The 26,328-nt window shown below is 40.9% G+C and overlaps 1 protein-coding gene and 1 non-coding gene across 3 annotated transcripts; both read right to left on the reverse strand.

Annotated features, from left to right (window-relative positions):
* Positions 1-1,134: 1,134 nt before the first annotated feature.
* Positions 1,135-26,307, reverse strand: nt5c3a (5'-nucleotidase, cytosolic IIIA). 2 transcript variants are annotated; one of them, XM_031298509.2, is made up of 8 exons: positions 25,972-26,307; positions 9,501-9,599; positions 8,597-8,666; positions 8,291-8,423; positions 7,366-7,455; positions 5,541-5,703; positions 4,123-4,323; positions 1,135-1,550 (listed from the first exon to the last, which is right to left on the reverse strand). In XM_031298509.2, exons 1-8 carry the CDS (start codon positions 26,107-26,109, stop codon positions 1,449-1,451), a joined length of 996 nt encoding a protein of 331 aa, XP_031154369.1. In that variant the 5' UTR covers positions 26,110-26,307; the 3' UTR covers positions 1,135-1,448. The 2 variants fall into 2 exon arrangements, with proteins under 2 accessions (XP_031154369.1, XP_031154370.1); XM_031298510.2 differs by lacking the exon at positions 25,972-26,307 and adding an exon at positions 11,278-11,354.
* On the reverse strand, positions 3,426-3,497 carry trnap-agg. The gene has a single exon. It is a non-coding gene; the product is annotated as a tRNA-Pro (tRNA).
* Positions 26,308-26,328: the final 21 nt, after the last annotated feature.

Consider the following 26,328-nt stretch of genomic DNA (forward strand, 5'->3'; position numbering starts at 1 on the left):
CTTAACCTTAAACACTGGCATGGAGAACACTTGATTGTTGAGCCAGCTATGCAGAGAAGTCCACAAATTCAAAATGCCATGAATGTTTCAACAGTAAAGAGCTGCATCTTCTTGCCAAAATAAGCACATTAGGTTAAAAAAAAGCTTTTATTAACGTAAACATGGCTTTTCTGTGTTCCTACATCCACAAATCGACATTACTGACACATGTTCGTGTACAGGCCGATTCCCCCGTACACAGAATTTAATGTGCGTTTCCTCTCATCATCCGAGTTTCACGTTGACAATCTGAATCCATTATTCTAAAAAACCAATACTGTGAGAGTGGTTATTATATTGTTGCCGTCACCTTGCAACACATTGTAATTTTGACTAGAAATTACATTTTTCCGAGGTCCTGTATGTACTGAATTACTTTAAAGGACCCGCAAAAAGCTCTTAACGTAGCTTTTGCAGATGCACGTGTTTTATGTGTGACAACGGCCTCCTTTTCCCTGCCTGACCAGAGTCACAGAATCAGAGGAACCGAGGTGACGGACGTGTCGAGACAGCTCAAAGAAAACACTGTGTCAGTCGGTTAGAGATGGTCCGATACCATTTTTTGCTTTCCGATACCTGAACTTGCGTATCGGCCGATACCGAGTACCGATCCGATACCAGCGTGTCATATATTTTATGTTTTAACAGCTGTATACTACTATCCCTGTATGGATGTGATATGATTTCTATCTTTGTTGTCAGTCTGGCTCAGGTTAAACTCTTTGTGAAACATGAACAAACACAAACAATGAACGCCCCAGAACTTTCTTCTATTATCCAGTTTGACAGTCAGTTATAACGGAAAAAGAACATAAATAAACTACTTTAACGTAGATTTTCTTTAGGGCTTTATTACGTGGTATCAGATCGGTGCATTAACTCCAGTTCTTCCCGATATCGGTACCAGCATTTTAGGCAGTATCGGAGGCAATACCGATACCGGTATCGGTATCGGAACATCTCTACAGTTGGTAGGCGCCTGCTTTCTGGTATACAATTATTACCATGTGAAAAATAATCCAACAATGGCAACCATAAGGTGCAAATTATAAAGATGGAGTGAGAATGTGTTTTTTTTAACTCACTTTTTGGTTATTCTGTTTTTTTTAAATCATAAAACGACTTTGAGAGAACATCAGAAACAATTCAAATGGACAAAACACACCAGAGACAGGCTGATGCAGCTGTGTGGACTTTTAAAACTGTTCATTCAGGAGATGTCTCGAGAAAAAAAAAAAAGGGCTTTTAAAGAGCGAGGGGGGGGGAAGAAAACCAGAGCAAGAGAAGGGGTTGGACCATCGACAAAGGCTTAGGTTGGTGTTAGAAGTCTGACAGGCCCAAAGCTGGAAGGGGGCTGATGGGAGGGGAGGAGAGGAGTGGACCTGGGGTTGGGGAGGTCGAGCGTGGAGTTATAGAACCTTCTGGAGGATGGCGTTGGGCACCTCCAGAGTCTCGTCCTTCACCAGGACGATGTCATAAGAGTCCAGATATTTGTCCAGCCGCTCTTCCACCTGCAGGGTGAGACCGGGAGGAAAATTATCAGCAGCGGCTTTACAGTTCATGTCATGAAAGTCCAAGCAGCTTTTAAAAGGACAATTCCGGCACAAAATGAACCTAGGGGTTAAGAACACATGGGTACAGAGTCGACCGTTCTCTGGGATACATTGAACGACGAACCACGAACGCCGTGTAACCAGTAACGTAGCTCAAGCACGGCGTTCGTCGTTCGATTGGTCATGACTGTTTTCCCAAGATGGCGCCTGCCTGTATACCGAACCGGTACTGTCTTTATAAACTATCTTTTTAATAAACTGTCTGTAAACTTACAAAGTTCCCAATGCTTCAGTTTACATGTAGGGACCCTCATTATGCTACCGTGGAAGTGTGGTGCTATTTTGAGCCTTGTTAGTGGTGTAGAAATAGAGATTTCTTTTTACTTTCCCGTGCCCCAACTACTAGCGTTACAAGCTAATTAGCGGTTTGCGCTAAAACTGGTCACATTCGATTAGCATGAAAACATAACCCAGAGAACGGTCGACTCGGTACACGTGCTATTAACCCCTAGGTTCATTATGCGCCGGAATTGTCCTTTAATAGTAACGTAGACTCGCTGTGTTCCGGAGACTTTTGACGCAGTAAGCACAGTAAAAGTCCCATAAAATATCAATGCGTGGAAAGATAATGCCTGATTGGTTTACCTGTCTCTGGGGGCAGGTCTTACACACATATTTCAGTTTGATTGACACATTTTGGGCAAATCATTCGAAAAAAAAAATCTGTCAGTCAGTAGACACGGGATCCGGATTAGCGTGACGGCTAATGCTATTCCGGACGGCTGGGAATTTCACGTCAGACAAAATGCCTCTGTAAATGTCAAAAAAATGTCAAAAACTAACTCGTAAATATTCTATGAGGCCTTGAGAACGTTTCTGTCAATTTGATGGTGGGTGGTCATGCGTTGAACCAGTACTTTGCGATCTTAAGTCTTTCATAGGCGCACTTTGGAAACTCACGCTGATTTCTCCTAAACTATTGGCTCTGGAAACTGGAGGTTGAGACAAGGATGACATATATGTATATATTGCTCATAAAATGAAGTATTTATCTATAGAATATGCGGGAAAAAAGCCAAGTGATCGGAATACCGTGAGTTGTAGAAGTGTCTGTAATACAGAGAGCCTACGTTAAGTACTTAGGAACTAGGGCTGAACGGTTAACCGCTTTCAAATCGGAAATTGAGATGTGAAGAATGTGATTAGTTAATCGTGTAGACCGCAATTAATCAATATTTAGTGGAAGGTTTGGTTTTACCATTTTTTCCACCCTCTTTTTATCATTATATTTGCTGTTCAAATGCTGGAACAATGTTACATGTCACCAATTGTTTACAGAAATGTCCTATTTTCAGTGGATTTTTCATTTATTTTGTATTCCTTTATTTAACATGATCGTAAAAGGTGCAATATGTAGATGCTGCTATTAAACTGAGGCGTATCAAAAAATTCAGTTTACAGGCAAGTACTGATATTTATTTTATTGGAATTGTTGTTATTATTATTTTTCATATCTGTGTTCTCATCCTTCCAGAAGAATATAGAGCAGTTTTGATGGTGTCTCATGTTATATGACATGTTTCATCGGTTACATAGTGAATATTGAACTATGAGCTAGACTTTTAAGAAACAATTCGCTAACTATCTTAGAAAACTGGCACAGTAATTGCACTGTAGTCTTATTATAAAATGATGTTATGCAATAATCTGTAAATTTCCCATTTCCGGCCAGAGAAACTAACAAGTTAACTATGCTATGATTATTAGTTGGTATTACTATGAGTGATTGTCTTCTTTCAGACCCAGGTGAGGGTTACATTTTGGCAAAAATGAGGGCTCGTCCGGGATTTGAACCCGGGACCTCTCGCACCCTAAGCGAGAATCATGCCCCTAGACCAACGAGCCACATTCATGTTTTTTTGCCGACGGATTTTGGATTCACAACATGCCACGTTGGCCAAACTTCTGTCTCCTCTTAGTATCTGTTCCCATATGTCTTCAGATACACTTCTTGCAACCGAGTGCCATCTGCAGGACGTTTATGGTATTGCAGACAAAACCGTGTGCCAAAACTCCAACTGTTTTAAAAGTTTCCCATGGAAATTTCATGCTGTTTTATACAGTCTATGTTCCCATCCAAACAGAATGGCGGTTGATGTAACATCACTGCTCTTCAGCCTTGTGTATGCACACATCATCATCTCTGCAACTGCTTTAAATATTGGTAATAGAAGTACAAATACAAACACAATTGTTGAAGTCCTAGTACCTCATTTTGTACATTGTATTCTTGGGACCTTCTCATTTGGCCTCCACTAAAATTCCAGACAGAAATATTTGACTTTTTATTCGCTATATTTATCTGACAGGTTTAATTCCTTTTGGATGCAAACTCTAGCTATTAGATACTTCTGTGTACAGCTCAAACATCACCTCCCTCCCTGACCATGGATTATTTCTAAGAATGTGAACTCAAATAACTAATGTGTTTGTTTTCAGCTCGATTGTCACGCGTCTTGGCCGCCCGTACCTTGTCGTTGAGGAAGCCGATCTTGAGGATGTTCTCCACGTTGGGCGCGCCGTCGGCCATGCTGAGGTCCCCCAGCGAGTCCCCCATTAGAATGATGTTGGAGTAGTCCTTCACCTGTTTGAAGTAGTCCGTGTTCCGCAGGGCGCCGTCGTGTTTGTTGTACACGTGGATCAGCTCGCCTTTGAAACCCTTCAGGACGCCCTGTGAGATGTGGAGCAGATCCAACCAGCGCGGTGAGACATCAGCCGTGTTCGAAACCCGTTCCCTCATTCAATCACGCACTATTCCCTATATAGGGCCCTATTTTAACGATCACAGCGCACGGAGTGAAGCGCCTGGCGCAGGTGCGTTTAGGGCGTGTACGAATCCACGGACATGGTCGGCGTGAAGACAACACAAGGGTAGTGTAAATAGTAGTAGTAAATAGTGAGCTATATAGGGAACGACCAAACAAGATTTTGGACTCTCAATGAAAAACACATCGAAACATAAAAGCATTTATATGTTGCATGTTACATTTCCACTGTTTAGACACGAAAGTCCGCTCCATTTTTCCTTTTTCAATTTTTCGCGGCTGCTTCTGCTTCTTCTTCTTCTCCGCCAGGAAACCACATCCGCGTTGCATACGGAAGTGAAACGTAGGGTACATCGTATGTGCACTCAAATTAGCAGTGCATTGTGGGTATTTTATAGCGGACGATATAGTGAATGAAATTAACCGCGGGAAATTCGAACGGCACTAAAAAATTGCGAACACACTATATAGTGCACTGTTTCCGTGATAGGGGACGGTTTCGAACACAGCTAGAGTGTGTAAGAGCCAATTAGTGCCCTTGGTATAAATAGGAACCAATCTTCGGTTCCTCAGGTGCAACCTGGAAGCACATGCACACACACACACACACACACACACACGTACACAACACCACACAGACATACATACAAGCAGTGATTTGTCTGGAAACCCAACAAAGATACCATGGAAATAAATTGAACCAAAGGTTTAAACTGCAAATATATGACTTGGACTTTCATTGATCAAAAAAGGTAAAAAGTGCGTCAATTACTCTACCCGTGGAAGAGCACCTCAGGGGCTTAAAGCCTCTACAAGTCAAAAACTGTATGTGCTTCCGGTTTGCACCTGAGGAACCAAAGATTGGTTCCTATTTATACCAAGGGCACTAACTGGCTTGTACAGTGTGTCTTTAGTTTATACAAGGCCAGACGGAATCTGCGGATGCGAAATACTCAGAAGAACAAACAGTCAGCTAAATTCCATGGATTTTCATTCTGGATGACTGCTGAAAACTGTAAAAAAAAAATTAAAAGTCTGCAGATTCCGTATGGGCCTGGACGAGGTTGAGCTGTAACACAAGCAGAAGAACAGATGTGTCTGTCTTTTTTTCTGCGGGACTCACGTTTTCGTCAAAGTCCATGAAGTTGGACACGACTTTGACGTTGGGGTGGTAGACTCCGGCTTGGTGGAGGATTTCCTCCAGGACGTCGCCCAGGCCAGCCGAGAAGATGAAGACGGGCACATCGTGCTGCTGCAGGCGGTCAAAGAACTGCTCATAGCCTTCCCTGAAACCAGGCAGACGCAGAAAGGGACACCTTGGTGAGAGACAGCAGCTATTCTTCAGGCAAACAAAGCAAACGGGGTATCAACAGTGAAATTAGTTGCAAATCTGATGTAATATGTGGGTTTTTATATCATTCAGTAATAACATCCAATGAGTTACAGATAGTTTATACTTTAAAGGCAGTGGTTCTCAAGATTTTTTCAATAAGGTTCCCCCTTTTGAACAGATTTTTTAAGCCATGTACCCCCTGACCAGCGCAAATAATTTTTGGTAGAAAAAGAGTCTGTATAAAGAGGAACAATACAGCGATGTCAGCGATAGCTTTACTAAACAACAGCCTTATACGTGGTGCTAATGAAAAAAAACCCCGACAAAACCATGGAAAAAGACGGTAGAAAGAAGGAAGTAAGGAAAGAATAGGTCGAAAATAGTAATAAACTTCGGGGAAAAAAACAGTAGAAAGAAGGAAGGCAACACTAGGGCGACAACAGTGACAAAAAAATTCAAATAAGCGACAAACTTCGAAAAAGTGACAAAAACTTTGAAAAAAGCAGAAAAAAACTTTGAAGAAAAAAAGACAGTAAAAAAAGTAAGGAAGAAAGCCAAGAATAGGTCAAAACAAATGACAAAACCTTCAAAAAAAGGTGACAAACTTAAAAAAACAGCGAGAAAAACTTAAAAAAGCGACAAACTTGGAGAGAAAAAAAAAGGCAGTAGAAGTAACTACAGCCTTGTAACTGAAAAACATTTTGCAAAAAATGTCACGTACCCCGTGCAGTCCTCCAAAGTACCCCTAGGGGGACACATACCCCCATTTGAGAAACACTGCTTTAAGGTATGCTACAATCTGCCACTTCACTCTCTTCTGGAAATGGGCTGTGCAATGTGAAGGCTTTTCTTTGACCATATAAAACATAGGTTTATTTGCATACTAAATTAAAAAGCAACAGTTCACCCCAAAATCTTCCCTGTAGCTTATTCATCAGTCTAGATTGTTGACCCCGGCTACTCAAGATGATCCACAGACCTGGTTGTGAGCAGTTTGATATGGGAACTATTTTCTTTCTACCATACTTCCTACATGGAACTGCTTACAACCAGGTCTGTGGATCATCTCAAGTAACTGGGGACATGATTTCTGGAAAGAGACATTGCTGTTGAGTTTTCCAAATGGGTTTTATCGGCGCTTTGAGCACAAACAAGCCAAGTGCCATCTTAGTTCCATTGTATTGGAGAGAAGGCAGACATCTCTAACACTGGGCAACTCACACCAAAACTATCTAGACTGATAAATGGTATTACAGGTAAGAGTTAAAATATGTATTATTGATTTTGGGGTGAACTGTCCCTTTAAAACTTATACAAATTAGCATTTTGTTCATTAATAGAAAGTAAGTGCAAATAAAGAAAGGTTCATTTATTTTTTTACAAACATTAAATATACAGACAAATATTAAAACAGCATCAGAAAACATGAATAATTTAGATCCAGGTGTTGTTTTAAAAACAGCCCTGAGGATCCACTGAGCCCAGACCTTCTCACCCAGCTGTGGCCTTTCGAGATCAGACTAGAAAGGCCACAGGCTGGACCCATGATGCAACAGTAAACTGCAGTAACCCTATAGTGTTCAGAGAGGCCAGGCGAGCGATGAGGAACAAGTACCTGAGTGCAGCGTCAGACTCTCTCACCATCTCTGCCAGTTTGTCTTTCTCTATCCGCTGCTCCACAAGCAGTGTGTGAGACTTGAAATACCTGCAAGCAAACACACACACACACACACACACACACACACACACACACACACAGAGTTTAGCTACACCGTTTATACCTCTGCAGAAAAGTATATTCTGCTGGTTGTAACTTGTGAGCAGCTAACATAACTGAGGGCCCTATTTTAACGATCTAAGCGCACGGCGTGAAGCACATGGCACAGGTGCGTTTAGGGCGTGTCCAAAACCACTTTTGCTAGTTAAACGGCGAAAAAAAAGGGTCCGTGCGCCGGGCGCATGGTTCAAAAGGGTTGTACTTAGTGTCTTCATTAATTCATAGGTGTGTTTTGGGCGTAACATGCATTCCCTTTAAAAGCCAGGCGTGTTTGTATCTTGGCGCATCGCTATTATGAATGCAGATTTGCACCGTAATATTTTTATTTGTAATCTTTTGCATGTTTGTGTGCCGCTGCGCTGCCCTGTGTGTGTGTAACAAACATAGTGTGCTCACGCTGTGCACGAGCCTAGGAGCATTTTACTAATGCTCTGTTAAAATAACAATGAAATGCTGCATTATTGACTTTAGACCAGGTTTTTGTTGGTCAATGGCGCGATCGCTTGCTGCTGCCTCAAGATAGCAATACGCCCAGAATGCACCTGAACACACCTCCCTGTAAGACCAGCACGCCCATGGGCTCACAGATGGGCGCAGGTGCATTTGCTATTTAAACGACGTGGGCGCTGGACGGGAAATTGACAACTGCGTCGGTCTTAAACTAGCAAAGACACTTGTGTCGGGCTTTGCGCTGCGCTGGGTGCAAGATAGGACCCTGTGTGTGTTAGTTACATGTGTGTAGGTTTGTGTGCATGTGTCTTACCACTCCACCATGAATGGGTATTTCTCCTCCATGGTGAGATGAGGGTCGATCTCGATGGGATAGTATTTATTCTTGAGCTGCAGCAGCTTCTGTCTGCACTCCTCTGACACCAATCTGCAGTTCTCAATGATATCTGTACACAGAAGGAGAATGACATTGTTAGGACCCGTTTCAAACGGGCAAGAAGAACCACATGGAAATTGGGAAATTGCGAATTTCAATTAAGGTTGACAAAAAAATGTGGTTAGAAAAACGAATGTGGCGACACTAAAGAAACGTCTCGCGTCGTGTTCTTGTTGTACTTACAGTGACACGACGGACAGCGTTTGCCGTTGATAGCGAACTTGCTCAACGTCATGTCGAAGTCTGTGATGATCTGCAACAGAGCCGGGAACATTTGGTTTACCAGAACCAGAGGAATACATTCACATTACGCTGGTCTACAAAATGTCAGAAATGGTGAAAAAGTGTCGATCGGTGTTTTTCCAAAATCACAAGATGGCGTCCTCAGATGTCTTGTTTTGTCCACAACTCAAAGATACTGTCACAGAGGAGTGAAGAAACTAGAAAATATTTTCATATAACAAGCTGGAATCTGAGAATTTATACTTTTTTTTCCATAAACATTTACTTAAAAGCGATTATCAAAATGGTTGGTAATTAATTTAACAGTTGACAACTAATCGATTAACCGTTGCAGCTCCAAATACATGAATCGCACACATTGGATCCTTAAACACACACTGAAAGAAACAAAGGACCTCATGGGGAACCTAAAAGAGTGAGTGACATACAGTATAAGACCATACACAAAAAAATCGATTCACATTCGTATCGCGATTCAAGCTCTACCGATTCATTTTTACATACATTTATTTTTATTTTTTTTATCGTATGTCTACTGCAATCACATGGGAAAAGTAACTACATTTACATACTGTGAATCGTTTTTTTTAACCGAGAATTGTTTTTGAATCGAAAATCGATTTTGAATCGAATCTTGAGCCTAAAAATTGATATTGAATCGAACCGTGACATTTTCTGAATCGTGCACCTCTAATACACACACATATCATATACTTGATTACAGCTGGAGAAAGGCCGAATGCTGGGCTGTCATCATCTGAAAATGCTGCTTAAGTACCACTAGGTGGCGCTGTTTCACCAAAACACTGAATTGATAGGGTGCCATCAGGACTTGAGGGTCTACCTGTAGTTTGGAAGCTCCTCCTTTGATGAGGCCACAGATGATCTGCTCCACCCTCTCAGGGTCCCTCATGTGGACCGTCGACTTCTCAAACTGAGGCATCTGGAGGGAGAGAGAAGTAATTACAGACCGATGTTGAAACACCCACTCTAGCGTAGACATAACAAACAGCAAAACTGAAAAAAAAAAAAAAAAAAAACACGCCGTGGAAGACATTTGATCAGCACTAACTTAGTCTCGCATTGCCAGACCTTCCTCCACAGCGCTGCGGAGGAAGGTCTGGTTAGTCCACACAGCATTCCGGGATGGGAGAAAAACGTGCTCTGGTTTATTTTGTTGTTTGTCATGTTGCTTTTGATGAATTTCTTTTTTTAAGAGTGACAGATGTCCATCAGCCTTTAGTATCTATCAATACATACATAGATGTATTTACAGATATGAATATATAAACGCGACCCGTTACCGGATAAGCGGAAGAAGATGGATGGATGGATGGAATATATAAACGCTTAAAAGCTCTTTCTAATGTAACAAAGTTGACAGGTGTGGGAGGGGCAACACACCAGCTGTGCTGTGTAGATGTACACTGCGCTGAATAACACACACACACACACACACACACACACACACACACACACACACACGTTTGTTTCACTATCTTTGTGGGGACCTGTCATTGACATAATGCATTCCCTAGACCCTTACCCTAACCTTAACCATCACAACTAAATGCCTAACCTTAACCCTTACCCTCACCCTAACCATAACCTAATTCTAACCCTAATACTAAAACCAAGTCTTAACCCTCAAACAGACCTTTAACCTTATGGGGTCCAGCATTTTGGCCCCACAAGGCTGTGCAGACCCCACAAGTATACTGTATTCCCCGGTTTTTGGACCCGACGGGTCCACACACACACACACACACACACACACACACACACACACACACACACACACACACACACACACACACACACACACACACACACACACACACACACACACACACACACCTTCCCCCTTGTTACATAATTAGCATCAGACTTCGTAGCACCTTGTAAATCCCTCTGATCCTGCAGAAACATGATGCGTCAGAACACAGGCCAAAAATAAAAACGTAGGTCTTCCAGCCTGCTCTCTCATAAGCGTATCACTCACAAACAAACACACACTTATCCCAGCGTGCAAAGAGCCAAAACAACTTCCCGAACTTCATTGTTGCCGAGTAAAGACGAAGAAAAAGTGCAGAGGAATAGAAACATGCTGCGCTGCACGGGGTCACAAAGCCTGCAGTCTAGGAACAAATATGAAAAGGCAGTTTTGAAAAAGCAGAGTTTTGCAGGGTGTGTTCCCCTTAGGGCAGTGAAATTCAAACTTTCTTTTGAAACATGAAATACTGCTTCACTATCGATGATGAAATACAACTGTACTGTAAAGACACTAAATGTGATACTGCCAGATTTGCTGCATCACATTCCTTTCCCCAATTTAGTTTTTAGTGTTTTAAACAGACGCTCTTTTTAGCGAGCACAGGTTGCAACATTACAATCTACCAGAAGTGCGAAGTTGGGAAAAAGCCTCCGTTTCTGGATTAACATTACAAGCAGCAAATACTGAGGTCAAAGGTCAAATATCCCAATAACAGAAGACGACATTCAGGAGGATTTTGTTACAGTTGTTTACAGTTACTATGAACCAAAAATGGCTACAGCCTGGAGTATGACCAGTTACATAAAAACACATCCGCACATCCACAACAGTACACACACTAACTTACCGCGGGGCTGTTGTGTAGACTTAAACAAGAGTGAGGAAAAGATTGTGTGGCTGCAGAGGGCTTTTATATCTACAGCGACAGTCAGGGAGGGAGGGGGCGTCACCCAAACATGTATTAGACAACATAACCCCTCCCACTGTGTACAGAGGTTCAAACACACATACATTTACAGAAACAGTAAATACACAATGACAATTTCAGCTGACCCATGTCAACACACTAAATGCTCTCTCACACACACACAGGCACACGCACGCGCACACAACCACACACGTATAAAAAGACGTGGAATAGGGCCAGTGGAGGATAAGTGACATTTGTAATCTACCCTTGGTTCAGTTATGTCACCTTTGACCCTTTGAAAAAGAAACCTTTAAAATTAATCAGAGAGGGTAGACTCGCTTCAGCACTACTACTGCTGAGTACACACATTTTAACAGCCCCCCCACCGCCCCCCCCCCACACACCCCGCAAACACACACACATGCAGAAAATAGCGTGACGGCGGACGGCAGGTCACGAGGGTCAAGGTTCAGTGCGAGCGTCAGGCTGTTGGGTCTTACAATGGTCAGTCACACATGACGAGCACGCAGCCAATGGACATTCCTCACATGCAAACACACACACACACACACACACACACACACACACACACACACACACACATACAGAGGTAATCAACGGTGTGTAATCTTCTCAACGGTTTTAACTTACATCACATCACATCACATCACACCAATCCTTCAGTTCACCGGCTCCATGTCCGTTTTAGAACCGATTTTAAGATTTTACTGATGGCATTTAAAGCATGTCAGGGTCTAGCCCCCGACTATATCACAGAAATGCTGACCCCATACTGTACGAGCTTGTTCGCAACTTTAGATCCTGGGGCGGGGCCCTTTTTAACCGTTCCAAAGTCAAGGCTCAAAACCAGAGGTGACCGTGCCTTCTCCATCAGGGCACCTCGGCTTTGGAACTACCTGCCCGTGGACATAAGTAGGGCAATACTAAATAATTCAATACTCTTTAGGCTATACTTTTAGTATCGAGTATCGAAAAATGCCCAGTCATTCAATACCCAATTTCACTACTTAAGGAGTAAATCTCATCAGCGTCAGTGAGCCAATAAGCACGCAGCATGCTTCCACCAAGAACTAATAGTGTCTGTGATTTGCTGTCCAACGTTACACGTCATTGAGGAAGGCAGGAAAAAACTCTACGTCACACAGAGACGGGGCTCACGTAGCAGGAGCTGAAAAATAGATAAAAAGATTTGTGCCGTGATGTGTAATGTTTTCTTTTTGTTTTATAAAATTGGTATCGAAAAAAAGTAGTGTTTAGGAATCGGTATTGACGTCACGGTATTGGTATCGGTACTGAACATTTTTGAACGCATTCCAGCCCTAGACATAAGGCTTGCTGAATCACTGACTTCTTTAAATCACTTCTTAAAACACTTTTTTTTTTTTTTTTTTTTTTGCTTTTTATGTTATGTCCTCTTTTAATCATCTTTTCATTGTCTTTTTACCCTTATCATCTGTTCATTTTATTTTAAGAATTTATTGTCGTTTTTACGGTCCTATAAAGATGTCCCATCTTCTAGCGCCGCTGCTTCGATGTTCAGGTCATACAGAAATTCCGCCGGATGTCACTGAGTACGTTTACATGCACGCCAATATTCCACTATTATTCCTGAATATGACAATATTCTGAATTTGATACGGGTCATGTAAACAGCATATTCTAGTTGGATATTCCAAATAAGGCCTTTTTCCGAATATAGCATTTTCTAATTAAGACGTGGGATTTTCTGGTATTATTCGTGTTTTAGAGGCATTGTTTGGACATGTATACAGGGCATTCGGAATATGCGTCTTAATGCTTAAGGCTTATGGTCAGCTCTGTGCGTTGCTATGGTTACTGTACACAAACCAACCAGCCGACAGTTTGCAAGGCTGCAGACCCGATAAGGAGGAGAAACGCAGCTACTTTTAAACATCATCAAAGACTTGGATATCAACAGGTTTTTTGATTTGCGCACACATCGCTACACCGACCTTTTCAAGAAGCTGGTTGAAGGAATGAAAGAGAGAGGATGTGTTCACACAGTCCAACAAGTCCGTCACCGCTGGTAAACTCTGAAAAAATCGTATTTTGCACGGCTACATGTAAACGGGAATATAAGTGGAATATCCTCTTTCATTAGCCATATAAACAGCTTAGTCGGAATATCGTCTTTTTCAGAATAAGGGCAAAAAACGGAATATTATGTGCATGTAAACGTAGTCATTTTTTTCCGGCCGGATGTCCATTACTTTCCTCTTTCTTTGTGTTGGCATTTTAAACTGCGGTGGATTTGTGAGGACTATGTTTAACTGCTCCTCAGATCTCTGCAGGGTAAATCCAGACAGCTAGCTAGACTATCTGTCCAATCTGAGTTTTCTGTTGCACAACTAAAACAACCTTTTACATTTGGGTATTCATTTTGAACCTTGACCTCCTATTTATCTATCAGCAGCTTGTTGTGCATTAAATGTAGTATTATCTTCTGCAAACAAAACCAAAAGCAGAATCTAATCGTAAACCTTATCTAACAGTTCAGTTCACATCGAATTCTGTCTCAACCCTAACCCTCACGGTAAGGAGGCGTGAGGATAACAAGGTTGTTTTGTTAAAATTGGGAATGTGACAGCAAAGCTGGGTGGAGCTATCAGAACATTTTTCTAAAAGCCTTACATAAGTCCTTGTTTGAATTAGGGATAGACCGATTATCTTCCTTGGCCGATTGTCAGGCCTGATTTTTTGGCAGTTTGTAGATGATCTCTGTCGGCGTTTTATTTGCCTGATAACCGATAAAGTTAATTAATTAAAAAAAATCTGCTACTTTGGCTCCGCTACAGGTCTGTGTCTGTCCCTCTGCTTCGGTCACTCCCCACTGAGTCTGACTTAATGTCCCGCCCACAACTCTATCTGACTACCTTTTACTGGGTACTATGTTGAAAGTTTCTAATTTATTAAATAATTGCTTAAAGCATTTAAACACAGTTTTGAGTTGGAGTGTGTAACATTCCAAAATCTTAATTTTGACTTAAAGATTTTCATTTTCACTGTAATCGCATATCTGTTCCAAATATCGGTTATCGGCTTCAGTAACTACTAATAATCAGTATCGATATCGGCCTCGAAAAAACAGTATCTGTCGATCCCTAGTTTGAATGCTACTTTGCATGTTGCTGCGAAACACACTCGCACAGAAAATGTTATCAGTCCGATAGACTTTTCCAGCAGCTGTCAAATTGCCTGTCCGGCATTCTCCCAACACTATTTTTGAAATCCCACCTGACTTACACGAGCCTGAGCAAAGGTTACGGATAGGTTCATGCTGCTGTGACCCAGCCTTGGCCTATTGGGGTCAAAGGTCATCAAGACAAAGTGCAGAGACCCTGTCAGTGTTTTCCCTACGTTTGTGGAAGACTAGAGCAGATAATAAATAGATATATAATATAATATATACAAAATAGCTTAAAGACAAAACTAAAAAAGTCCACTATCATTAAGTCTGAGAAAAGTTATTTAGTTACATTCATTCGGCTTAGGAGGTGACCAAACCAGCTTGGGTGCTGCGCCTAAGCCTCTGAGCCTCACCTTAACAGGTGGCAGGGCGTGAGCTGTGGAGAGATTGCTGATTCCAGGACTGTTGTTGTAATGGGATACACCTCTGACAAACAACTGTACTCATACTGATAGTGCTGCAACGTCTGCTACCAACACCCCTTTACTACAACTACTATATTTTCCATTAATGTCACTGCAACTTTATCTACTACTAGTCTTACAATTTCTACTAGTCTGTTACTAAAACATATACTGCTGCTATTGATACTACAGCAACTTTGACTATTTTCTCAACTTCTATATAACTTACTACTACTCCCGATCTTGCTCCTTCTACTGCAACCTTTACTACGACTATTTTTACTTCTACAAAACATTTGCTGCTAATGCAATTTTCCTCTCCACACCTGTCCAAACAATAACCATCTTGAAAGTGGGTGTTCCGACGAGTTTTAGGTACACGAATGCCTCCAAGCTGCAACCAGACATGAATCCAATCCTCATTATTTTTCTGTGAACACGGCGTGATGTTAAGACATGCCTGAGAATTGTTAATGTACGAGACAGTGCCTGCTTTGCATCAAGGGCCTTCGTCAGTTCCCTGTTGCCCCCACAGTCTATGGTGGCCCCACCTACACTAAAAACTGCTCTGCTTGTCATGGTAACAGCCATCTGTTGCTACTGATAAAGCAGCATGGCCACTGGCAGAAGCGTTCACAGGAAGTCCCCCAGGAAGTGCGCCGGGCTTTCAAGCAAATTGAACATAGTGGCCAAAGAGTGGAATTGCAATTCCCAACTTGTCACCCGATGCCCTCGGGCCCAAAAGGACTTTTTCCCATAGACATACGTGCTGAAATAGACAGCTGTAAGTCATTCAATACATTTCTTTGAGCGTCACTACCCCAGCAAAATGACTCGTTTCACTATCAGAAGTTGATCCATTCGGTCCAATAACGTTTGAAAAGTCTAGAAGAGCTGCACAATGAAATCATTTTATCCCCATTCAAGTTAGCGGAGCGCTAAACCGTAAGTAGCCGGCTCGGAAGTCTCTATTCAACCTGCACTATGGGCCGCACAGAGCAGGAGCAGCGCCGGTCATCCGGGTCATTTTTGCCTCCGTGATGGATTCATGCGCCACAACTCTCAGAGGAACGAACGGGGCTCCGCCTCAAACGCTGCGTCCAGTTCTTATTATACAGCCATGGCTGGTCACTGCAGGAAGAGGCTTGCCCGCTCAGAGTTCAGGTTATTCTTCCCCAATAAAACTCCAATTTATTTTCGTTGCAATTCCCTCAAATACATCACTATCTAAGACTCTCTTCTTGTTGATCGCTGACTTAAGAAATGCCAATACTACTGTGCGTGACGATAAATTCCTATAATCAAAAATATAATACATGTTCTAATTCAAGATACCGTTCTGAGATGAGAGCTTTTGGTAAAATTTGACTTACTTTTGAATTGCACATGAGAGTTTTGTCACCGGTTAGTGGCCAATAATGTTTATGTATGAATTATGCCAAACCCTCATCAACTTTCTAAAATAAGAGAATAACAAATAAATTCCTTCTTCTGTGAATGATCAGGGAAACCAAACGGCACTGAGTTGTCATTTTTTCATTTAAACTTATTAATCAAAGTCAGCAGCTGCTGCAATACACATTGGGTGTGGTATTTTATATAAGCCATAACTGGTTTCTACCACACCCTTACATGTGTTTTATATTTCTTCAATGCATAGGCATAGAATTTTTATTTTATTTTTATTTTTTATTTTTTTGGGGGGATGGGGGTGCTGGGGATGTCCCCTCAATATGTTTTACCAATGTGTCATTCTCTAACAGATTTTTTTGTTGAGATGTTAATGAGTCATAAAAAAAAGAAATCATCCCGAAACACGTGTTATCTTTTGAATATGCAGAAAGTTTCCAACAATAAAAAGGAGAAGAATAATTTCCTTTACATAAATAAAGCCCTTTGCACCATAAATTGTTACATTAGACCAGAATGCAGGAAATGAAGTGTTTGACGCTCAAAAATGTAACGGGGGAGGACCCCCAGACCCCGCCATTATCATGTGTCCCACCCAATGTTAAAACAAAACCTACGCCCTTGCTTCAGTGTGATTTGATTTTTACGTGTGTGAAACAAAGTAACATAAACATACTTCAACAGGGCAGCTGTTTGGTTGTCTGGCTTTGCCAATGATCACCTCTAATGTTCCTGGAAATTCAAAAACTGAGGCTCATTCTACAGTTGCACTCCCTGCTTTTATAACTCTAGGAGAAAGCATCAGTTTAATGGCTTTCTGGGTAACATATGACACGCAAGCAGTATGTGCACAGGCATCATACTGATCCTATTATACAAACTACTGTATACGGTACTGTAGACACTGTAGAAAGAAAATACAGCCACCAGTAAAGACAGTGAAGTAGCAAAGGGCTGCAACTAACGATTATTTTCATAGTCGATTAATCTGTCGATTATTTTCTTGATTAATCGATTAGTTGTTTGATCTATAAAAATGTCAAAACATGGTGAAAAATGTGGATCAGTGTTTCCCAAAGCCCAAGATGACGTCCTCAAATGTCTTGTTTTGTCAAAAACTCAAAGATATTCAGTTTACTGTCACAGAGGAGAGAAGAAACTAGAAGATATTCACATTTAACAAGCTGGAATCAGAGAAATCTTATTTTTTTAATAAAAATGACAAACAATTAATCGATTAGCAAAATAGTTGGCGATTAATTTAATAGTTGACAACTAATCGATTCATCGATTCATCGTTGCACCTCTAGAAACCCCAGACTTGCAGTTTTAAGCGTAGCTCTGTTCTGCCCAAGGGACTTGGGTTGGGAACCGGAGGGTCGCTGGTTCAAGTCCCAGTACGGACCAAAGTACAGAGTGTGGATTGGTAGCTGGAGAGATGCCAGTTCAACTTCTGGGCACTGCCAGGTGCTCTTGAGCAAGGCACCGTACCCCCCCCCCCAACCGCTCAGGGCGCTGGTCCAGCACTGGCAGCCCACTCACTCTGACATCTCTCCATTTGTGCATGAATAGGTCCTGAGCATGTGTGTGTATTTCAGGCCTGTGTGTAGTGATTTCTAACAAACAGAGTGTAAATTGTAATTTCCCCACTGGGGATCAATAACAAAAAAAAAAAAACAGGGTGAAACACACAGCAGGTTTCTTCTCCCCCTAACCCAGCAGTAGGCCTTTATCACAGCAGACAGTTTTGGCTGGACGTAGCAGGAAAAGTACAGGTGTAGTTGATAACATTAAAAACGACTGCATTACATCTGGGGCATTCACAGAGGCCACGCGGTTAAAAAAAAAAAAGTTTACAGGATTTGACTTCACACCTAGAAAAAGATGACTTACAAATGGGAGAGCTTTCAGTTTGTCGTAATAATTTATGATGTAAATATACCAGTTATTTGCCTTGTTTTTTTACTGCAAAATCAAACCTGTTGTCATTGGCTGGGATAATCCGTAATTTGTCCTCTGCTGTTGATCTGTAATTTATGTAATTTTTTATTGTGATGTTTTACTCGGTTTTGTTTTATTTATTTAACTTAACTTGAAACCGACCTACATGCCATTGTGTTTTCAACAATGTCCTACCGTCTTCCAATCTGGTCTCTTACCACTAAGGACATTGCTGAACCAATAGCACGACTATACTACCGAGCACTTAAGATCCACAGTAATCTTCCAAAGTGGTCTCATCATTGCAGTGCGCTCACACGCACAAATGCTTTGACTTACCAGAACTACGTAAACAGCCATGCTATTGCATTTTATTTTCAGATTCAAAATAGCTCTTTACCAGCACTTACAGTTCTTCTTCCGACACACAATATGAGACCACTACGCTTCACTAGGTCAGTCTCACAGGCACTCATTCCAGGTTCCCCATACAACAACCACTACGGTCAGAAATCCTTTTTCTATATTTACACCAAAATTTGGAATGACATTCCCCATCACATTCGAACATTATCATCCATCCCATATTTCAAAAAGTCACATAAACTGTTTCTTCTTGAAAGTCATACTTGCACACACTGATTGTTCATGTATTGTTTTTAGTCTTGTTTTTCCATATTTAATGTTTTATTTGTTTGCATCTGTCTAGTCAATAATAATGTCCTGTAGAAATGTGCCAAAATTGTGTTCATTGTTCTATGTTGCTGCAGAACAGGAACCTGCTGTAAACCAGTTTTTAAACTGAGTCAGGCCCGTTTATTGTAAGTGTATGTTGCTTTTAAATTTAAAAAAGAAGATTACATTCCATTTTCGATTTGAATGCACAATTGTTTTTTTTAAATAACAAATAAATAAGAATTCAATACATTCCATCTATGTTATTTTGTCTTAGTTAGGAAAGTAATGTTTAGTTAGGAAAGTCTGGTGCCTTTAGTCTCTTCCACATGGTGGAAGGAAGGTATAAGGTGGAAGGTGTACAGTTTATTATTAATTCAACAACGGTGTCAGATCGGTATCGGGTATCGACAGATACACAAAGACAGGCATCGGTATCTGTATCGGGACTGAAAAAGTCGGATCGGTGCATCCCTAGCGTTAAGATAAGGTTGGACAAACAGAGATTTAAAGGAATTTTACTGTTCTTATACGTAATATTTCTTTAGACATTTAATAGCAGGTTAAGGTTTATTAGGTTCGTGGTGAAGCTGCTGTTTATTGCAAACAGAACTTCCAAGAAGAACCACCTCGCAAAGCACGTAAATACAAACATCTTTGGGGAAAAGCTTTAAGTTAGCGGTCTGTGTTTTGAAAAGACTTTTCTGGTAGTATTAAGAGTCTCATTCAAGGTCATGGGTTTTAGGATACTCTGCTGTACAGATGGATGGATTTATTAGCAATACCATGGACAAAGGTTCACCTTTCTGCAGTTTTAAAAATCCAACCATTTGCTTTCTTGGGCAATTTCTTCTATTCTCTATCATAATTAAAAAATAGGGTTAAATAAACATTTGTTACATGTATCTTCAAGATGTGACCCCCCCCCTTAGTACTGGATATGTTATCATTTCATTTGGAAGTCGCTGCAGTTGAAAGTGTAAGCAAACAAACGTGTAACACCCAGTAGTTACCAGTGAACAAAGTCGTGCTGGTAAAAAGCAGGCCGGCTGTAAACAAAAACCCCAAATGGTTTTGGGTATGAAGAAAACAATGCGGTTTGTTTTTCTGTGACAGTCGGTCAGTAGAGGAATGAATGTCCCTGTAAAATTCCAACACAGGACAGAAAATGAACGCCTAACTGAGTGGTTGTCGTGTGGTTTTAGACTCCTGGGGCTCGGGGCGGAAGTCTGTGCTTCTGCAGCATCTGGCATCATCAAAAGCAGATGGTCAAAAGAAGTTTCCACGCTGAAGGTCGGACAGGAAACGAGGAAACGGGTTTCAATCCAGAAGCCACACTGGCTACTTACATCCCAAAACACATCCTCTGGTGTCGTTCTTAAACACAAGGCTGGATTTGCAAAAGCGCAAAGCAAACAAAGGGCGGACGGCTGCCTTGCAGCTCGGTTGCCGTGTTATTGTAGTCCATTTAATTCCAGAGACTTTGACTACATCTCTGGTGGTCTTGTAGCTACAAAGTTAGAATCCAGGAAATAATCTGAATCAAATAAATGGCAGTGTTGTGAAAATAAACTAAATAAGCTCAAAAATAATCGCATCTAAATGTATCTGGGTAGCTCGTCGGGATGGCTGATTTCAGCATCCTTTTGATTTTTCAGTAACCGTGGTATGGTTTTTATGGTTTTATGCCAGTTCTACCCGTATACATGAGCGGAGAAGAATGGGGAGAATGACAGGAGTAACTCTACTTCCAGTACAGTAGGTGGCGCTCTGCCAAAGCACAACTGGCTTTTTCTTCCGGTTGACCTATGTCAAAATTACACCCACGGGCCACTCAATTAGTAATATTCAACAACTTAATGTTTCATTCACACACTTTTGTCACAGCGAAGGAAAGCATATTGCTCTTGCTAGATGAACACGGATTGGCTCATTATAACGTTATCTGTAACCAGTGTCGGGTGGAATTAGCAAACTAACTTTGTTAGTTAACTAACATTAACGTTAGCCAGCAGCCGCAGCGGGGGCAGCTCAGCCCCGGATATGGACAATCCGTTTATCCATCTCCCGGTTTCTGCTGCTGCCTCGGCGGGGAGTAAGACAGACTCACCGCAGGCTATTTGCTGCCGATGGCCGTTTTGATGTATGGTATCATGGCAACAACTACGACTCACAGCGCACTGACGGATTATTTCCAGTTCAAAAACCACTCCAGCGGATTGGGGAGGGGCAGTTGGAGCATGCGCAGACGCTTAACCCGACCATACTCCAATTAAGATGTATTTGTATTTGTGTGTTTGAGAAATCGGGGTATTGCCTTTACCCAAATATAATCTGTTTTTTTAAACTGCATGTAAACGCATTGAATGACACCTGAGGGCTATTGCAAAAAACCAAGATAAGGGATTAAGCTGGGATATTCCAATTATCCTGGATGAATTTAGCCTTGACTTGGTTGCACAAAAGCAGAGGCACCTAAGTTACCATGGAGATTTATTCTGTGCAGGTAGCCTGCTCCCGACCAATAACAGCCAGGATGTATTAATCCTGGAGCCTTTTATGTTCACTCAGCAGTGCCTTTTACCTTATTGTTATCAGCCTGCATTAAAATACAACAGGTGCATGTTGCTGTTCAGTAAAGCACTATTTAAAGTTGACCATTATTTTTATAATTATTCATGTGAAAGTCATTGTTACTGTTATATGGCTGTATGAAAACTACTTGTTGTTTTTGAATATATTACGGCAGTTGTTGAGATCATTAGAAAAGGCCGATTTAAATGAAGTCAGTGATGAAGGACAACATATAAAGTGCTGTACACGTGTTAGTGGTTCTAACAAATGCACTTTTAATTATTTTAGTTGATTTATTTCTTTTAGTATTCTTTAACAAAAGGGCCATGTATGTTCCTCTTCCATGTGCACTGTATTTGGCATTCTTAGCACACAATGTGTGTTCTCTCCAGTGAACTAGGACTATAATTTGGGAGGATTGAACAATTATTATAGGTTTTTATAATTGTACAATCCTCCCTTATTATAGTCTTAGTTCACTGGACCAGTAACTATATAGTTGAGGCCAATGTACATACTGGACATTCATGTAACAACAGGGAGAGGACACCTCAATGGTTTCTGACCTTATATTTTGCTGGGGGGAAATAACTGATGAATACACTGTGTTACAGTCATGTTTACAGTGTGCATTAAATTGATCACTTAATTATCTTTATAGTTTCTAGATTTCAGAGTCCAATTTATTCAGTCTTTATTTTCTATGTCCATTAATAGGCCTTCAAAGCAAAGGAAGCAAAGCATATAATATGGAAATAAGGAAACTCTGCCTCTGAAAAAAATAAAATAATAATAATAATTGAGAAAAAGCGTGGCAGAAGTGGACCGACTAAAATGATATATCTAAAAAATATACAAAAAAAAGGGAGCAGTGGGAGCAAATATGTTAATTAATTACTTATAATTTAGCTCATATGAGAGAGAGGGAGAGACAGAGTGAGAGAGAGGGATATGTACGCATCACATTCTAGCATTGTAGATTAGTGGTTGTAATTGATCTTAGTGGTAAATTTTCTGCGTAACATCAGGCTGTCTTCTGCTCACTTTTAAGGCAAAGAGTACAACTGCTCATTTGTGCAAATAATTAGCCTAACTCCTTGAATGGTATGGCGGTTTCAATTAAGAGCAGTGGTCAGTTAATGTATATTTTTAGGCTACTTAGGCTTTCAGTCTGCCTCGCTTTCTCTCGCTGTTTTATTACAGCGGCCGTGTTTTCTTTTTTTTTACAAATAATGCGTTTCACGTTGTCATACTTCCATATGAAGCTGCTGCTCACTCTGTGTAAAGAATACACAATGCGTATTCTCCATTTTAGCATCAGTAAATCAGAAATCTGTGATCGACCTCGCGGTCTGTTAAAGAAAGCCGTGAACGCGCATCTATCCAAATTACTTCAGCCTGGCTGGATTCCTCCTCAGCCTGGCTTGGCCTTCGTGAAACACACCTAGCCAGGATTCACAGATTAGACTAGGTCAAGCCTGGCTTTATCAGTTATCCTGGATTTATAAATTCTACTTTTGTGCGATACCCCCCTGAAGAGCTTCCCTGGATCTTCCCCTGCTCACTTTGTTGTGTATATATAAATGTCCGCTCATGGTTTGACTCAGTTGCTCACAGTTGTTTGTTTTTTTTAGCCTTTATTTTACCAGGGAAAAATCACATTGAGATTAAAATCTCTTTTACAAGTGAGCCCTGGCCAAGAAGGCCGCACATAAAAATACACTTAACATACAATAAATAACAGACAGACAGGGATGGACAGTTAAAACACATACACATAACTCAACACATAGTGAGGCCAACACGATCACAAATCAACTCCAAGAAGCATCACAAAGGGCACAGTTTCAAGTCCTATCTCTGACCCTCCCATCAGAGATTACAGCGTATGGCCTCTCAGGTTAATTTAATATATTTCACAACTTCTATTTCACACACTGGCAGTTAAAATTGCCAGTTCCTAAATCAAACAACCAGATGTAAAGCGGTCAAAAGGTCACAGTATCGTCAAACCTGCAATGATGGACTGGAATGCCAAACATGAACAAAAAGCTGTGTTGTGTACGATTTGCTTTTATGCAAACCAAACACAAGTCTGTCACACCCAGCCTCACACTTCAGACTGTTGTAAGTCAGCCAATGCTGATAAAAGCACACTTACAATGACATAATGAGAGGAGGTTACCTGCCAGGGAAATTACAAGCAATAAAACTTGATAAATGTTAAGTCTGAAGCCAGAGCATTTGACTGCTGTGGTGGCCACTTTGAAATCTAAATGAACTGTTTCTACTGTAAGTGATGAAATGTGAAAAGTGGCAGCTGAATTTGAGGGACACCCTTTCATGTTAACAGGCTTTGTGAGTGTTTGTGTATTTGTAGACAGCACATACAAATATGCCCCTCTATGGGTGGAGCCAAATAACTCAGACATGAGTCACTATACATTCCAGTAGATATACAGTACATAGAAACGCCCGGTTACAAAAAGTCTAAATATCTTCTATAGCCTAAGCCCTGGATAAAAAAATAAAAAATGTAATATCCATGCACCACATACTGTATAAGAAACTATGTTGTGAAAAAAATAAAGATGTATATTAAACCACTTCTTTGTTGAACTACATATATCCTCACATAGGCATTTGAGTGATGGTGTATAAGTTGAAAAGAAATTAAATAATTGCCTTTATAAAGCCATTATGCATTATTTATTAACTACAGTCCAAATATAATCAAGAAAAGTCACAAAATGCTCGTGGAAAATTCAAATGGTTGTATGTCCTGTGTGTAGGCCTGTAACAAATATTACATCAATGTCTAATCGCAATTATTTTACATAATCGCCGTTTTCTTTGTTTAACCGCAATTCATTGTTTACATTAGTCCTAAGGGATACATGTGTTGATGGTAATAGTCCATTTTATGTTCATTTAAGAAAACAGTACAATGTTTAATTATAATAAACAGGCTTGGTTTACTTCCTAGGCTGTGTACCTGTGTTATTCCATTATCTGGGTCACGTGACAGTAATATGACCAAAAGATGTATCCTGGGATTCATTCAAAACTTGTTTTTGCTTTAAAAAAGTGACACGTCAATACATATTTTGAATTTTGACTGAAAGAGACAATTATATTGTTAATCGCAATTATTTCTGAGACAATTAGTTGTACAGTAAAAGTTTGGAATTGTTACAGCTCTACCTGTGTGCACAGGTTCAAACACCAGATATAGATATACACATTTGGATAAACAAGATTCAGTGAACTTGACATTTTGTAAGTAATTTAAGGTAAGAATAAAGTTGTTTTCACCTTTTTTTTTTCTACCCATACAGACAAATGTAAATAAATATACATGTACGAATGCGTATAGAAAGGTTTCTAAAAACTAACAAAAATGGCAGATGCCATACAAGGAACAACGAAGAGACGTGCCGTATTTAGAAAAAAATATATTATTATTGGTATTATTATTGACAATTATACTTGAATCACACAAATCTTGACATATGGTACTTTCCTCTAGTATTTCTTATAGGTCTGCAGTTTGTGTGAATGTGTTAAGTTTGTGCAGAAGGCTGATTCCTGTCAGCCAGGTAAGAAAGCTGGACTGAGTTGTTTGTACTGCTGCAGCTTGCATAACCTCCATGCTGCCTGTTCAACAACAGTAGCAGTAGCAGCACGAAGCTGCGTCCAGGACAGTGAACGCGCTTTAGAGAAAGTCACTACCACAGAGGGTCGGCTGTCAAAACTTTCTGGTCAGAAAAGCTGCTGCTCTTTCTGTTGGAGAAGAGCAAACTGATGACCTCTAAAAACAGCTGCTGTTTTAAAGAACATCCGCGCCTGCGCAGAGCGTCATGCAACTCCACTACGGTCAAGTCACCAAAAGTAACAGTGTCAAATTTCCGAACATGATTTTCAGAATAGAGGCGAACACGTGCTGCAATGTGCTCTGGGTGTTGCATGGGTAAAAATATAAAAAAAAAAAAAAAAACCAGCAATACCAATGTATTTAATGCTTTACTTACTTTTACTCTTTTTAGATCCCATTTTGAACAACTTGTGTTTCCTCAATATACAGTATAACACAATTCGATTTCTGATTCTACCAACGAAAGTGCAGATGCTCACATAGCCTCCTGCCTTATGGCACAATATACAATGTGAAAATTATGAGAAAAGTTTAGAATTCCCCAGAATACATTGCTACTACTATATAATGCGCCTGTGGTTAAAATTGAAAGTGGTCCTAATGTTTTATGCTCTCAACAGCCTCGTTAAGACTCGTTAAGTGACTAAATAGTGCGCGCTTTTATTTTGAAAGTAGAACTCCCCTACTTCCTGTTTCTTATCTTATCTGCCCCTGGTCGTCTTGACGCAGCACGAGTTACTCACCATTTCTATGATCCTGGTTTTCTTGCCTGCTCGCTTCTTCTTGGCGACGATGTACTGGGCCAGAACCACACCGCCGAACAGGGCACAGACGCTGGCGCTGGCCGCGGCTCCGACCTTCACCACGGCCGTCCTGTCCATGAAGGGCCCGCTGTTATTCCACTGTCGCCGCCCCGAGTCCACACTCCTGCTGCCTTCTGTCAAAAGGCGCCTTCCTACTGGTGCATACCCGCGGACAAAGATCCTCTATGCTGAACGAGAACAGTCACTCTGTTATTATTTGGTGACCAGCCTCCAGCGTAATATCTCGATGTTTGAAAAACATTACACAGCCAGGCAGAAAACAAAACCAAAATATTG

Source organism: Sander lucioperca, chromosome 10 (genome assembly GCF_008315115.2).
Source record: "Sander lucioperca isolate FBNREF2018 chromosome 10, SLUC_FBN_1.2, whole genome shotgun sequence".
NCBI classification, from domain to species: domain Eukaryota; kingdom Metazoa; phylum Chordata; class Actinopteri; order Perciformes; family Percidae; genus Sander; species Sander lucioperca.